General features: G+C 35.3%; 1 protein-coding gene across 3 annotated transcripts in view; it reads right to left on the bottom strand.

Moving 5' to 3' along the window:
* Positions 1–108: 108 nt before the first annotated feature.
* The window catches only part of LOC149797169 (bile acid-CoA:amino acid N-acyltransferase-like), a 53620-nt gene continuing 37169 nt past the window's right edge, over positions 109–16559 (bottom strand). For all 3 annotated transcript variants that reach the window (XM_089961854.1, XM_089961855.1, XM_089961853.1), the window contains exon 9: positions 109–11061. In XM_089961854.1, coding sequence (XP_089817980.1) covers positions 10958–11061 — 104 coding nt within the window. In that variant the 3' untranslated portion in view covers positions 109–10957. The remainder of the gene's footprint in view (positions 11062–16559) is intronic.

Below are 16559 nucleotides of genomic sequence, written 5' to 3' on the forward strand. Positions count from 1 at the left end.
TTTCATATACCCAAAGGCTTCAGTCTACATTGTGAAAATCTTTAGGTATTCCTGTATTCTAACATTTTCTTCTAGTGTTCCTTGCCCTTGGTAAGAAAATTTCACAACAGTCTGAACTTTTCTAAGTACTTCACTGCAATTTGCATAAAATGGTAGGAATTGAAAAATATGATCTCTATGATGTATATTTTTTTATTTTTTAAATCTCATAAATAATCACTTAAAAATTTTATACCACTTATAAGAAGAACAACTCTTAAAATATATAATCGTGGCATAATTACTCCTGTATATCACCACTGTAAAATACATTATAAAATTGGAATCACAATTGTGATACTGAAAATACTATAATGCATCTTGGTACAAGATGACCTCTTTTATACGGCAGATAGGGTCACGGATCCCAGTACATTATTTAATGGTAATATTATGTATCAAATAACTCTATATAAGGTGACTTCACCTATAACATGACCCGCTTGTATGGCTCACAAGAACAGCATTGTACTAGGGCAATATTGTATACAGGAACCCTATTTATCAAAACCCTTCATGGGAAACACACAAAACATTTGGATAAATGGGAGTTTTTGTGAACAATAGAAACAAGGTTATGCCAGATTCTAACTTTGATAAACAATAATTTTGATAAAATATTTGAAGCACAGATAAATGAAGTATTGTTAAAATGTCATAACAAGTGGTGGAGAAAGAAAATGAATTTATCAAAACCCTTCATGGGAAACACACAAAACATTTGGATAAATGGGAGTTTTGTGAACAATAGAAACAAGGTTATGCCAGATTCTAACTTTGATAAACAATAATTTTGATAAAATATTTGAAGCACAGATAAATGAAGTATTGTTAAAATGTCATAACAAGTGGTGGAGAAAGAAAATGAATTTTTTTTAAATAGTCCATACTGTATTGCCCAATTTTCCCAAAATCTTGACCTTTTGTATCAAGCTGTTTATCAAAAACCATCCTGGGAAACCCCAAAACTGATTTTGATAAATGAAAGTTTTGATGAACAACAGACACTGGGTTAATCAAAATCTAACTTGGATAAAACAAATATAATCATGATAAAAAATATCTGAGGCTTGGATAAATGAAGTAATCTTAAAATGACAATCTACCACAATAATTAAAGAATAATAATCATGATAAAAAATATTTGAGGCTTGGGTAAAGGAGGTCATAAAATGACTAATTATCACACAAAAAACAATAATAATTATAATAAAATATTTGAGACTTAGATAAAGGAGGTATTAAAAAGGACTAATTATCACATAAAAAACACAATAATAATTATGATACAATATTTGAGGCTTGGATAATTGAGGTATTCTTAAAATAACAATGTACAACAAGTGGTTGGAAAAGAAAGAAAGAAAAAAATTAAAACAAATACTCCATTCTCCACTTTGTTACATCTTGAGCATAGCATCAATTGTTTTTCTGTCCCTGTAAATTTTGACTCCGTGCACCCACTACCCCCGGATAATTTTGCAAAGGAAATAAATGAAAAAATATATGCCTAAAACGTTTCTTTAGTTAACATTCATTTATATCTGTGTTGATGCTAGCAATAGCCAAAAGGTGACACAAACTGGAAGATAGCAATGAATATCCATTCTAAAACAAAGTTTGTGAATGTCAGCAAAGTTGCAAGATAAAGTCTTTGACGGCTGCTAATGAAATGTATTTTCAAGGATAAAAAGTCTCATTTATGGCAAAGAAGATTAAATTATGTGAATGTACAATATGTCATTTAATTCTTAATTTTTTAATTTAAAAAAGAACAGTTACTAAGAAATTTAAGTATTTATTATACTAAATGGTTGTCAGTCATGGACAAATTGGATGTCACAAGGACAAGCTAGACATCACAAATCCTTTAGTTAAGTATATGTTGCTATGACCAGCCATTATGAAGAATTATCAAAAACAAATCTTTCAAGATGGCCATGATGGGTTTTATGTGAAAAATTCATATGACATGACCATCTCTTAAGGAGAAGCATCAATAACATGTTTCAAAGATGGCCACCATGGTGTCCATAGTTGATGTGAAAATGATTATGTTTTCATGTAGGACCAATCATAAGAAGTCATTTGGTGAAAACCCCGTGTTGATATGAATCTTCAGGCGGGATGAAAAATAATTAGATGTTTTAGATACTGGACCTAAGATTGGCACCATTTTTATCTGAGACCTACTAGACATCATAGGAACTATTTTGGTCGAAACCCCAAAGTTGATAGGCCTTTCTGTTCAGAACTAGTGATAAAAATGTTCAACTTTGCTGCAGTGTCAACCATATAGGATATTAGATCTGCACCTTTTTCATTAAGGACAGGCTAGATATATGAAGCCTTGTGGTGGAATCTGTATGTCGATACGGTCTAACATTCAGGAGTTGTAGTGATAACTGTAATGATAACAAGATTTTAAGATGCACATCAGCCATATTGGATATCAGATTCACATCATATTCTTTTTAGGGCCCAGAATGCACCATGCTATATCTTCTGGTGAAAATACTTCAGTCTGTTTAAGAGGAGTCTCAATAACAAGATTTTCAAAATTGTCACAATGCTGACCGTACTAGATACATGATCTGAACCCTTTTTATTAGGACCCCATGTTAATATGACTATCCTGCCAAAAGAATTAGTGATAAAAAAAGGTCACTGGATTGTATGTCAGAGTAGCTTATTTTCATTTAGAACTAACTAGACACCATAAGAAGTCTTCTAGTGAAAAACGCATGTTGATATGACTTTTCATTCTTGAACATGGATAACAAGATTTTCTAGGTGGCTGTGAGATTGGCACTCTTTTCATTCATCACAAACTAAACCACCAAAGTCTTTGAGTGAAAACCCTGATATGATGGCCACTATGGTGACCATATTGGATGTCAGATAGGCACAATTTTCAGTTAGAGCTTAATACAGTTCTAGCAAAATGTGTAAAGTTTCAAGGCAACCCTCTGAGAAATTTAGGAGAAGCAGTGATTACAAGCTTGTGCTAAAAAATCAACAGACAATGGAGTGATAGGTGATGGATGGATGATAGGCGATGGATGAAAATTAAACCATCCCAAAAGTTCTTCAAATCTTTGATCAGTAGAACTAAGAAACCTTAAAACGACTTCTCAGCAGAATTTTGATTAAAGTTAACAAAGCATCTGATATAAAGGAATTTCGGTTTTATATAATGCATGCCAATTCACTGTCAAATACTGCCACCATTAATAAAAACAGAAAATCCTTTAAACGACCTCAAAATTTACTCAGCAAAATATTAATCAAATTTGACTGAAAAGTATAAAGGGTTCTTTAATCTTTTAAAATGATGCCAACCTGCCTCAAATAGGCAACTGTTACTACAGATGGAGAAACCACTAGTAGCCTCTTTGAAAAGCTGCTCAAGTGAATTTGACCAATGTCCTAGCGTGAAGGCCAATTAAATTTATAGAAATGATGATCCACTATCAATGATGTCCACCATTACTAAAAAAAAAAAAAAAACACATTATGTCCAAAAAATACTCAACAGAATTTGACCAAGATGAACAGAAAGTATCCTTGCAAACAAGCCTTTCAATATTGGATAACTGATGCAGATGTATCATCAAATATTGATGAAGATACAAAAAACCAGAGAAACCTTCAAACAATTATGTTGCAATCAACAGCATTGGAAGCAATGTCAGCAGAAAGCATCCTACTAATCCAGATTTCTTACCCAACTAGTATAACATATAGCTGTTAGGCAGGTGTCAGCAGGTGAGTGATCTCAGCCTTACTGGGTCTCTTGTTTAGTAATGGTGCCATACTGTGGATACACTTTATTTATGCAGATCTCAAAGGCATTATGCAAGAATGGATTTTGTCAAATCTGGTCAAGTTCTGTTTACCAGCTTTTGAGGAGTCCTTGAAGGTTTTCTATTTAGTTGTTGTTCTAGGGTTTAACGCCATTTTTCAGCACAAGATAGGCTATACATGGCGGCCAGTATAACTGGTGGGGGAAGAACCACCGACCCACGAGAAGCTACTGGCAGGCTTTCCCATGTACCCACGCTAGCCAAGCCTTGGACTCGAACCCAAGCAGACAGGTGAGATGGCAGTGATCCGGAACAGTGAGCGCTTTAGACCACTCGGCCACTCGGGGGTCCCTTCTAGTTTAGTAACAATGGTCTTATTGAATAGTGGATCATCATTTGTACAAAGTTGAAAGGCAATCATCCAAAGATGCTGTCAACTTGGGTCAAATTATGCACAGCAATTTCTGAGAAACTATCCCTAGATTTTCCTAATATTAGTAACTGGTTGTATTTGATGGTAGATTAACATCTTTTGTACAAATCTGAAAACTCTTTAATGAGGGTCCTTAGCTGGCCTTGAAAACCTTGAAAAATGAATTTGCCCCTAAAGACCTTGAAAACACCTTGAAAATTCAAAATATTGTCTGGGTACCTTGAAAAACCTTGATTTTCTGGAATTGATAAATATTTTTCGTTTTACAGATTTCATTTTTTAAAAAAAATATATATATAAAATTTAAAATAACAAACCCAATCTCTCACTATGTTTGTTCGAGATCAGAAATTTCCACTACATGCCACTGTGCAGTCATATGTTTTGAACTTCGATTGTTTGAAGCCTGAATGTAGCTGCATTTAAATTTGGATCATTTGTATGCTTTGAAATGGTTGGCTGCTGATTCCAACTTTGGTGGGTAGACAAAAAAAAATATAAATTTGGGATAATGCAATCTTTCTCTGACAGCTTTGCGAAATGCAAATTATGTCATAAAGATGTTGATTTGTGTGCTGTAGGAGCAAGTGCTTTATGATCCCATGCAGCTGGGAAAAAACACCAAATTCATATAACGGCTGCTAATATGGAACAACAAGAAACCATCAGCATGAAATCGTTGTTGACAAAAGAGGTATGAGTTTTAAAACAGAAAACTGCATATCATCTTATTTATGAAAGTAGTTGAACAATTTCTATTTTGGTACTGAATGGAAACAGACATTAATTGTAATGTACAAGATAAATCTAAAATTATAGAAACTAGCTAAGCTAAAATATTAATATAGCTAGCATGAAATAGTTTAATATACCCATACACAGTTTAACATCAAAAACAAAAATATCTTTGGGTTTTTGTTTTGTTTTATGGGGGTGGGTGGAGATTTAAATAACAATACAACTACACAGGTACACTAAAAATAATTTTTTTTCTCATGAATTTAATATTTATAGGTAGGTTGCAGACGGGTTTATTGCAGGGTTTCATTTTAAATTTCTAAAACCATTATCAGTATCACATTTTCATTGTTGGAATTTATTGAAAGAGGGTTCTGTAAAGTCTTCCCCAACAAAAAACAATATTAGCAAGAGCTTTAATATTAACATTTTAAAACTTGTTTCAGAGGAAAGCACCATAACATCTTCAGCCCCTTCTCCAATGGTCTTGCCAGATTTTGTTTCAAAGAAGGAAACATTAAAGGCAGAAATAATATGGACTCTGCACACCAGTTTTTCCTCAAACTCTGGAATCAATCAGACATTCCAGTGTATGTTTCCTGACAGCAAGATTGCAAACCATGTTGGGCTTTCAGATAGGAAAACAAGATAGATGGGTTAGACACTTAGTTCACATCATTGTTGGAAAAAAAGGTGAAGCCAGATGATTTTGTCATTCTTTTTGATGAAAGTATGAATAAATCGCTTCAGAAGAAACAAATGGACCTTCATATTTGCCATTGGGACCAGGACATGGTAACAACACAATTTTTTTCCATCTAGATTCCTAGGTCATGCCACTGCATCTGATATGATGAAAGCATTTGATGATTCCACACAGAAGCTAAAAATAAGGCACATGATTCAGATGTCAATGGATGGGCCTAATGTCAAATGGTCTTTTCATCCAAAAGTCAACCTTTCATTGGAAACCAGTCATGGTGATGTGATGTGATTTTGATTTTTTAATGTAGCTTTAACAATTTTTCAGTCATATCGCTACGATGTCTGCAATGTGGCAGTTTATAGTGATGTCTAGCACTGGGTCATCATGCCGCAGACATGTAGCATGATGTCCCACCCAGTCACATTATCCTGACACCAGGCTGACCAGTCCTAACACTAACCTCTTAATGCTGAATGCCAAGCGAGGCAGCTGTTAGTACCATTTTGTAAGTCTCTGGTATGACTCGGCCAGAGATCGAACCCACGACCTCCCGCATCCGAGGCAGACGCTCTAACCACTAGGCCACTGGAGCGGTGAAACCAATCATGGTATCCAGTTGTTGAATGCAGGAAGCTGTCGACTTCACAGTCCATGGGGCTTGTAAGGCTGAATGGATGCTAAAGACTGGAAACTGGATACAATTCTGAAAGCATTTTACATGTTGTTTCATGATACTCCTGCAAGAAGAGATAATTCTGTTAAAGTGACAGGTATGTCAACTTTTCCTTTTGAGTTTTGTAAACACAGACGGCTAGAAAATGTGAAAGTTGTACAGAGAAATCTAGATTTGCTTGAACCTGTTAAAAGATATGCAGATAGTGTGATGAGAGTGTGTATCTGATTCAAGCACAGAATTGTTTCAAATTGTAAAGGAAGCCATCAAAGATATCTTTCTCCCAGCCAAGCTTGCATTTTTTTTCTCACTGTTAAAGCAAGTGAAACCTTTCTTGTCAGCGTATCCAACAGACCAACCAATGCTTCTCTTTGCTCGTAAAGATTTGAATGCATTGCTTCTCTTTGCTCGTAAAGATTTGAATGCATTGCAATTCAGCCTCTTCAAACTATACTGCAAGCCAGAAAAAGTGGAATCTATCATGTCAACAAAGGATGTGTTCACATCTGATTCCGCAAACCATGTCGTCAATCATAAAACAGACATAAGTTTTGTGGCAGAAACAATTATTAATGAATTGAAAAAGATAAAAGAAGCAAGTGAGCTACAAATCTTTAAGTATTGCAATGAATGTAAAGCAACATTGATATGTTTTACAGACAAGTTTATTGCTAAGTCATCACTGCAATATTCCCTTGTGAGAGACATAGCATGTCTCAATCCAGAAGTAATTATTGTGAGCAAAGCAGAAGCAGAGGCTAAACTTAAAAGACTACTCACTGTGCTCATCAACAAGAGAAGATATCACATCACAAAGTGTGATTCTGTCCTCAGAGAATTTTCTTCATTTATTGACCAAGCTGTCAGTTGTAGGTTTAACGCCATTTTTCAGCACACGATAGGATATACATGGCGGCCAGTATTAATGGTGGAGGAAGCATTGACACATGAGAAGCTACTGGCAAGCTTTCTCAAAGACCCACATTAGCCGAATCCAAGACTCAAACCCACGCAGACAGAGGTGAGATGGCAATGGTCCATAATGGAGAGCGCTTTAGACCACTCGGCCACTCAGGGCCCCCAATCTGTCAGTAGTGGGTCCCTGAGCTCATTTTTGAGGAAAACAGATAGATCTGATAAATTCCTTTATGACAGACTTACATGTCAGAAAGAACATATCTATGGCCAGTTGTTAAAACATGTCTTCTCTTGTTTCATGGACAGGCTACTGTTGAAAGTTTTTTTTCCCATCAAAAAAAGAGTGTGAAGATGTAAATATGAAAGAAAAGACTCTGATTGCAAGGTGACTTGACAGTGTAAGAAATGCTGGTGGAATACACAAGATTGATACAACACCAAAAATGCTTATAAATGCAGGCTGTGCGTAAAGTAGGTATGGCATGTACATAGAAGAGCAAAGAAAAATCCTTGAGCAAGAGAGAAGAGGACAGAAAAGAAAAGCACTGGACAATGAACTAGCAGAGTTAAAGAGAAGAAAGGTATGTACTGAAAAAAGACATTCAGGCAATGACAGCTGCTGCTGATGATTATGCCTTGAAAGAAGAGACACATGAAAATTTCCTTCATCACATCATCAAAGTTTGAGGAAAAGTGTGAAGGACAAAATCACTGAACTTGGAGCACTTGAAAACCAGGTTGATGACAAGCTACAAGAAATAACAAAATCACTATAAAGTATTGTGAACTTTGTAAACAGTGAACTGTAGACATTGTAAAATAAACATTGTTCAGTGTCTACAGATGTAGGATGTGTAGTATAATGGGAATGATATCACAGATCATACACTTGACTGTCTTTAAAAAAAAAAAAATTGCAAGAATATTTCTCATATGAAGTATAGTAAGTAATAACTTATTTATTTTTCATTTCTGTCTCCTTTAATAATGCACCATGAAAACCATGATTTTGAACCTTGAAAAACCTTTGAAATTTCTGAAAAAATTTTACTATTAACCGAGTTTAATCTTGTATGCTTTGAGTTATAATCAATCAAATTTGTTCATTGAGTTTTCTGAATTGTAATTTAATTGATTAAATATAGTTTCAGTAACACACAGTGCATCATTCTCTGGCCCCTTGTTGGGCCCCTCTTTGTATACTATGGTTATTCTGCTGGACATGAAGTCAGTGCAGCCAGTATGTTAATAAGCTAGTAACTTAATTTGGATATTTTCATGTAGAACCAATCAGATGACCGAGCTAGAGCACGTGAAGAAACATTGTTGTATGAGGCATTCAGTCAGCAACTGGGTTGTCTGTGGAGATGTGTACTTTTCAGTGTCGACGCTGCATTTAACTTAAAACATTATCTGCGGAAAGAAGATACAATCCTTCTTCTGTTTACGTATACTACATGTTACTTTCTGTCTTTTGGGGATCATATGTTTACTTAACTCAAAAAAGCTTCTCATAGATCAAGACGAACTGTTAATCATTTGATCAGCATTCGCAATACAGAACTTAACCAGAGCACCGTCACTGCAACAAATTAAACTTTGAAAGACATTCCTGAAAATTGGACTGCATCAAAATTGGTTAAATAGTTAGCTGTGAAGAACATCAAGGTCTCCATTTCAATTGGAAAGAAGCATCTTCTTTGTGTTCAAGAGCATCATCATGTGACCAGATGGATGTTTCATGTGTATTCACCAGCATTGTCATGTGACCTGCAAGCAGCTGATACACCAAGTGATCACAACATGTCGGACATAGCAGCTGTCAAGCAATATTTAGCCACATTACAAGCATTTGTTGCCGCAATGACACAATTCTCCACGTCTACCATATCACCGCGAAGTACAACAGCTTCACATTCTTCATGGGGTCCAGCTGCCGAAAATACAAGTCAATCACATAGTGACTTTAACTTCCAATCGACCCTTGCTAGGCACGGGGATGACAACCCAAGATTCTCCCAAACAATGCATTATGATGTGCCTGTTGACAAACTCCCGCCGGTGGACATTGTGCCCACCAATATACGCAATGGTAAGCACGTTAATCTTGCACTACTGCTGATACCGGGAATGGACTCGTTCTCAGAGACTAAAATTATTGACCAGGGAGGCAATCAAATTGTAGTGAAAGGGAATGACCCACGTTTGGCAGGCACAATAACTGTTTCTGAATTTTGTAAGGCCTTCTCTAAATATAAAAACTTTCTATGTGAGGTCTACCCGTTTAGGAGGCCTGAATTAGATTATTATGCTGACTTTATTGATGAACTGCATCAGAAATATAATGGAACTGGTTTTTATGAGTATCATAATGCATTTTCACGCAAGGCTGCCCAGTATTTAGTGCAACAAAATGTTGTTGTAGATTGGTCTTCCAGGGATACAGAGTTGTTTCTAGCTTTTTTCTCTGGTAGAAAGACTGAGGTTTGCATTCACTGCAACAGTACTCTACGTTCAAGTGGATTTGGTCCGGCTAACCTCACAATGCTTTTGAATACTCAACAATATAAGAGAACTACCAATTTTTGAATTTCAACTCAGCTAGTCATGGGAAACAAATATGTAACAATTTCAATGAGACCTTTTGTAGCAAACCTAACTGCAATTTAGTACATGTATGTAAATTGTGCAAGAATGACCTCCCTCAGGCCACATGTAATCAGAGAATCAAGAATGAGTCATGCTAAAGAAAATAATAAGAAGGACTGACTCATTCCTGGTGTGGTGCTAGATAAGATTAAAGGAAATTATGTACATGCAGAACCAATCAGACGACCGAGCTGGAGCACGTGAAAAAACGTTGTATGAGGCATTCAGTCAGCAACTGGGATGCCTGTGGAGATGTGTACTTTTCAGTGTCGATGCTGCATTTAATTAAAACAATTATCTACATAATGAACCACCCGCCTTCCCTCCTTCCACTATGTCATTCATTTTGGGGCATTACCTACATAGCAAATATATATACGGTCAAAATGCCATGAAGTTCTCATGTCAAATCTTTTTGTGCAGTTTTTGAGAAATCCTTTTATTGTTTTAGAAAATTTCATATCAACAGCCACACCTGATGGCAGATTGGCATTATCTGTACAAAAATAAAAGGCTTTCATGGCAAGGATTCCTGCCAATATATTTTCTATCAATTGCGAGTAGTTTACAAGCTTTTTTTGTCTCTAGTAATGGCAGCCATATTTGATTGCTAATTAGCATCAATGGTTCAAAACTGACAAGCCTTCATACTGGAACACTTTCTTGTAAAATTCGTTCAAATTCTGCTTAGCTGTGTTCGAGAAGTCATTTAAAGGTTTTGTATATTTAGTAATTGTATCAATATTTACTGTATATATATTTCATTGTATATGCTTGTTTATATGATGTTAATCTACTGCAATTTATTTTAAAAACCCATCAAGATAAAACAAAAAAAGTATGTTCAAAGAAACTGTAGATATAACAATATGTATATAACTTTACAGAAAACAGATGTCTTAAGATTTTCCCTTGGTATAAGTTTGTTTCAGTGTTCTTCCAGCCATTACAAGTATACACCTCGCTGAATCAACTGTCCTACCATTCCTTATTCCTCACAGATTTGTTTGTAGGAATTTAAGAATTTTCTCCCATGCCTGTTCCTGTGCTTTGGCATGCAATTTGGTCTCTCCTCCACAAAGCAGGAACATTGATTTCACTGAAAAACAGGAAACTTTTAAAATCTTGTTCAACTATTGTGTTTGAATATACAAGTTCTTACAACTTAAGTGCTGCAAAACCTGTATAATAGAGCCACTTTTAGGATGACCTTAAAACTAGTTTTCATACAGAAGTTTTTGTTATCTGGAAATTAATTTAATATGAATTGTATTATTGTGTTTTCTCATTTACAAATCGGGTCCAACTGTGAATAGGATAGATCCTGACATGTCATTACTTAATGAACCAGCAGAGATGGATCTATGTTGTTTGTTCTATTGATCAGTCTTAACAATATGCATGGACCAAGACTGGCTAGCACATTATGCAATTATAGCAGATCTGGACCTATTCATATTGGCCTGACTTGTATGCACATATACACAATAGACTGATCTTGGAAAAAAGTGAACGTTGTGTACAGGTGGCTGTTTTAATGAGGCAGCTGTTAGAGCAGGTTTGACGGCTTCCAACGTTCTGATGGCAGTGTGGTCTACATTTGATTTGACATAGAGTTGCAAGACTAGGGTTTGAGTTTTCTAACAGAACTTTAAACAACTTAACACTCAGACTGCATCACTTGGGAAACAACATATACCTCTAAAACATAATTAAGATGGCAGTCAAAAAAAAGAACAAAGCCATAGTTACAACTTAGCTATCCTGTTATCTTCATGCTGTGGTCTTCATTATATTTCTTCTTTAACTGCATTCACTGTTCATGCACACTGACATGTGACCATGCTAAACTCATCGCTTGTGTTCCCAAACTGAATACAGTTCTCAAGGGGTCTCTGAGGTGGAGGAAGCAGTTGTAAACATGATAGCCTGAGTTACACATTTCTGGTATATAGCACACACAAAAACAACATTACCACTGCATTGAAGACTGTTGATTATTTGTCAAATGAATTACTAATAAACAGGTTCTCACCAAAATATTAAAACATGGTCAGAGTTTAGTTGCACACACGTTATACACACTATTGAATACCAATATAAATATGAGATGTGACCTAACAAGTGTATAAATCATTAGAACTTCACTTGGGAATAATTTCAACATCTTCATTATACTTGTAGCAAGTCTATTATTTGGTATCAAAACAATCCAGAATTGCATAACTAGTTGCATGTGCCAGTTATGCAAACAGCTCATTACTGTTCAAGCCAAATGAGTCCCTTTGGATAAAAAACTCAATTTTTCATTTTAGTAGGACCAACTAGACATTATAATGAGTCCCTTGGTGAAAACCCTGTTGATATGGCCATCCATTCAGTGAGGCATAGTGACAAGATTTTCAAAATGTCCATCACAGCAGCAATGCTGTATGTAATATCAATACCATCTACATTTATTATTATATGCTCATTCTTTTCTCCGTTAACTTTACATCGTCAGAATCATTCAGTATTTTATGATATTGCACACCTTCATACTGCACTCACGTGCATGACACATGTGGCCAGTAGTGTATTAGGAACTACTTTGCAAGCAAATGATGTACACTCATGTAGCAGACACTTTACATTTTGGTTGATTACATTTCTGAATGAACTTAAAGCAGATGTTTTGTGGACTGCCACATACCAGCTGCATCCCCGTTAACTTAGAATGTTTTGGATTTTGGCGATAGATGCCAGATTTCATAAAACTGCTGGGTACCTACAAATAACATGCAAGTTACAAGGCATAAACTGTCACCTTTAGCTGGTAATAAGAATGGCAAAAAATATACTTACAGTTTTACATCGGATTTTCTCAAAATGTACTTTCTTAGTTCTGCAAATCCGAATTACATGAGCCATGTCATGAGTTCTCAAGTGTGAATACATATTTTGAAATTGTACTATAATTTCTATATTCCAAGTGCAATTACATCCTTACTGCACTCAAAATGAAATAAACTTAAATTCGATAGCGTCTTTTTGATAATTGCAATTGAAAGACTTCATATTTTTCCCACATTATGATTTCAAATAGTCAATGACACAACAAACACACGTCTAGATGTCAACACGATTCTCCCTGGCTATTTCAATCCAATGTATTTCATGTACAATTTACACAGATGAATCCAGTCTATAATCACGAAAATTTTGTGGAAACAACAAAATACCAAAATCTATTAATTCCAGATTAAATGGAAACGTTTCATTCACAATATGACTCCAAATTTCAATTTTAAGTGGACAAAAATGCATTTTCTTTCAAAACCTATGTCTAGCATGACTAAGTTCACATTTACCTGGGCGGAGTTATGTGTGCATTAATAATGTTGTTGTTGTGTAATGATGAATCTGTGCTTGTGTATTTAGTTTAGAATACAGCATACATTCATTTACTTTATTTCTTGTAGTGTATTTTGTTTATATAAGCAAGCCTTAGGTCGAATAAGAAAATGAGCATATAATAAAAGGGTTACTGCATTTATATGGGAAAATATGAACTCATTTTCTTGAATGGATTATACTGCACTCCCAAGGTCGTGCAGTATTCCATCCGAAAAACTCATTCATATTTTCCCATACAAATGCTGTAACCTATAAATACTAACTAGATATTATTAGAAATCTTTAAGTGAAAGCTCCATTTTAATATAACCATTTAGGAGGAGTTGTCATAACAAGATTTCAATATGGCCATCATGATGGCCATAAGGGACAATAAAATTAATAATAACTTGGTAAGAAGCTTAAAGTGCTTTACAATATCAGAAAACACATAAACATCCTTGACAAAAAAATTACAAAAATATGGCGGCCATACTGACAGTAACATTTCCACTATTTTTATTTAGAACCAACTAAACATGGGAAGTTGTCTGGTGAAAACTTCATGCTAATATGACTTCAAGATAAACAGCAAAAGCTAGATTTTAAAGATGGTTGCTATGGTGGCCATATTGAACAACAGATAGGCATGATTTTCATTTATGACCAACTCAACAATGGCTGCACATGGAGCCCTGCACAAGCAAACAACTGGAGCCAAAAATGTAATGAAAAAACCTAATGTCAATATGACCACCAAACTATTAAGAGCATTAGTCATAACAAGAATTTTTTGATGGCCACTGGCCGTTATAATGTCCATCAAAACATATTTTTCTTTTCTTTTTTCCAGCAAGAGCTTGGAATGAATATGTGTAATTTCATGGCAATCCTCCAAGTAATTTAGAATAAGAAATGCTAATAGGTGCATGACACACAATAGGTCATCACATGCACTCCTATGGTCAAAATCTCAATGTTATATGCCAATCTTCATGGGATAGGTAATACACCAAGAAAATATGAAAGCAATTCATCAACAAGTGGGTCTCATAACATTCACCTGGCTTACAGAATTTATCAGCTGACTATTTTACTAAGCAGACTTGTATAGTAGTGAAAGTTCACATCCTAAGTAAACTATCTCCCAAACTTTACATCATCAATATTTTATTTATCTGACTACTGTATCCTGATAAAAAAATCTTTCTAAAGATGAACATATAATTAATATGCAGAGTGTCTTCCATAATCAGTCATCCATGATCCTGATGATAATAAACCCAACATATCAAAACTAGGGCTTCAACAGTATTAAGAAGCCCAGTCAATCTGATGCAAGATTACTTCATTAACATGTATCAAACTACTGCCCCAGTGGCCAAATGATTAGAGCATCTGCCTCAGATGTGGGAGGTCACGGGTTCGAACCCTGGCCTAGTCATACCAAAGACTTACAATAATGGTACTAACAGCTGCCTTGCTAGGTGCTCAGCATTAAGAGGTTAGTGTTAGGACTGGTCAACCTGGTGTCAGGATAATGTGACTGTGTGGGACATCATGCTACATGTCTGCGGCATGCTATGTTAAAAATCCAAAATGCAGACACACACGTAGCAAACTCGCTCATTACTGAAACAGTCCATGATCTTGATGATAGAAGCATATGTTCCAAGTTTGATCAAAATTAGACGTCAATATGGCTTCCAGAGTGGTAACAAGCTCAGTGTATCTGTTGCAAGATTAAATCATTAAAATTTGTGGATCTAACTTGTGAAACCCATCCAAGATATTGATGACATGAGCCATTATGATCAAATCTGAATCAGAAATATGGCTTCCAGAGTTGTCAAAAGCTCAGTCAGTCAGATGCAAGATCACTAATATCAGTTTTCTTATTTTCCAGCCCATCTGAGATCTTCATGATATTATAATGTGTGGATCTCATTACAGTCCATCTGAGATCTACATTATAATGTGTTGATCTCATTATCCAGTCCATCTGAGATCTTCATGATATCAGCATATATTCCAAGTCTGATCAAAATTTGATCAGAAATGTAACCTCCATAGTGAAAACACAGTCAGCTAATCAGATGCAAGATTATTTCATTAATATTCACAACTGCTGCATGCTTATTATCAAACACATCCACGATCTTGATGACATAAGCTATTATATTTCAAGACTGATCAATACTGGATCAGAAATGTTGTTTCCAGAGAGGTAAAAACCTCATACTATCTGTTGCATGATCATCTCATTATTATCCTTGGATCCAACTACCAAATTGTCCAAGATCTTAATATTGTAAGCATAATTATATTCCAAGTCTGATTAAAACTGGATCAGAAATATGGCCTCCAGAATGGAAACAAACTCAGTCAATCAGTTTTAAATTTATGCGATTAAAAAGTGTAGATCTTGCTCATTGCTAATCCATCCAAGATTGTGATGATATAAACCCATATTGCAAGTGTGATCAAAATCAGACCACAAATATGGCTTTCAGAGGGGTTACAAGCTCAGCCAATCAAATCCAATACTGCCTCATTAGTATACAGTGGGACCCCGCTATAACGCGCTCCGTTATAACGCAAATTCGGATATAACGTGGTCATGGCGTGGCTCCTGAAATTTTATAAACATGTATTTTTCTTGTGCAAAAAAAAACCTTAGAAGGTGCAAAAAAAAAAACGTAAAAAGTTGCTTATCATTTTGGGATAGAGATCGCATATGAATAAAAAATGCAAGACGATCGTGGCCTGGCTCCTGAAATTTTATGTGTATTTTTCTCATACATGAAAAAGTATTTTTCTTGTACAAGAAGAGGTACTTTTTCTTTCTTCTTAAAAGTAAGAAGAAGAAAAAAAATGCATAAAAAGTTTATTCTGGGATCGTGTAGGTCTTTGCCAAAGTTGTAAACATGTGGCTTTCTTATTTGTTGGCGACTTTGTTGGCTGTTTAAACTTTTATATACAACCATTGGTTTGGAGTGCAGAAATTCAGAGGCCCATAAAAGGAAGCCGCAAACTGGATATAAAATGCACTGAAATTTATCTATTGTTACATAAACAAATTCTTTGTCTATACTGACAAACCATCTAAACAGTGCATTGTTATATCATAATCCGCTTATCCTGATATCTAGCACGAGTTCTGTATGTTGTGAAATATCCGCTTTTTTGTTGTTGACATTTCTGGTAATGGAGATAAACTGG

The sequence above is a fragment of the Sinohyriopsis cumingii genome, chromosome 6 (genome assembly GCF_028554795.1).
Source record: "Sinohyriopsis cumingii isolate HCF-2022 chromosome 6, ASM2855479v2, whole genome shotgun sequence".
NCBI lineage: Eukaryota > Metazoa > Mollusca > Bivalvia > Unionida > Unionidae > Sinohyriopsis > Sinohyriopsis cumingii.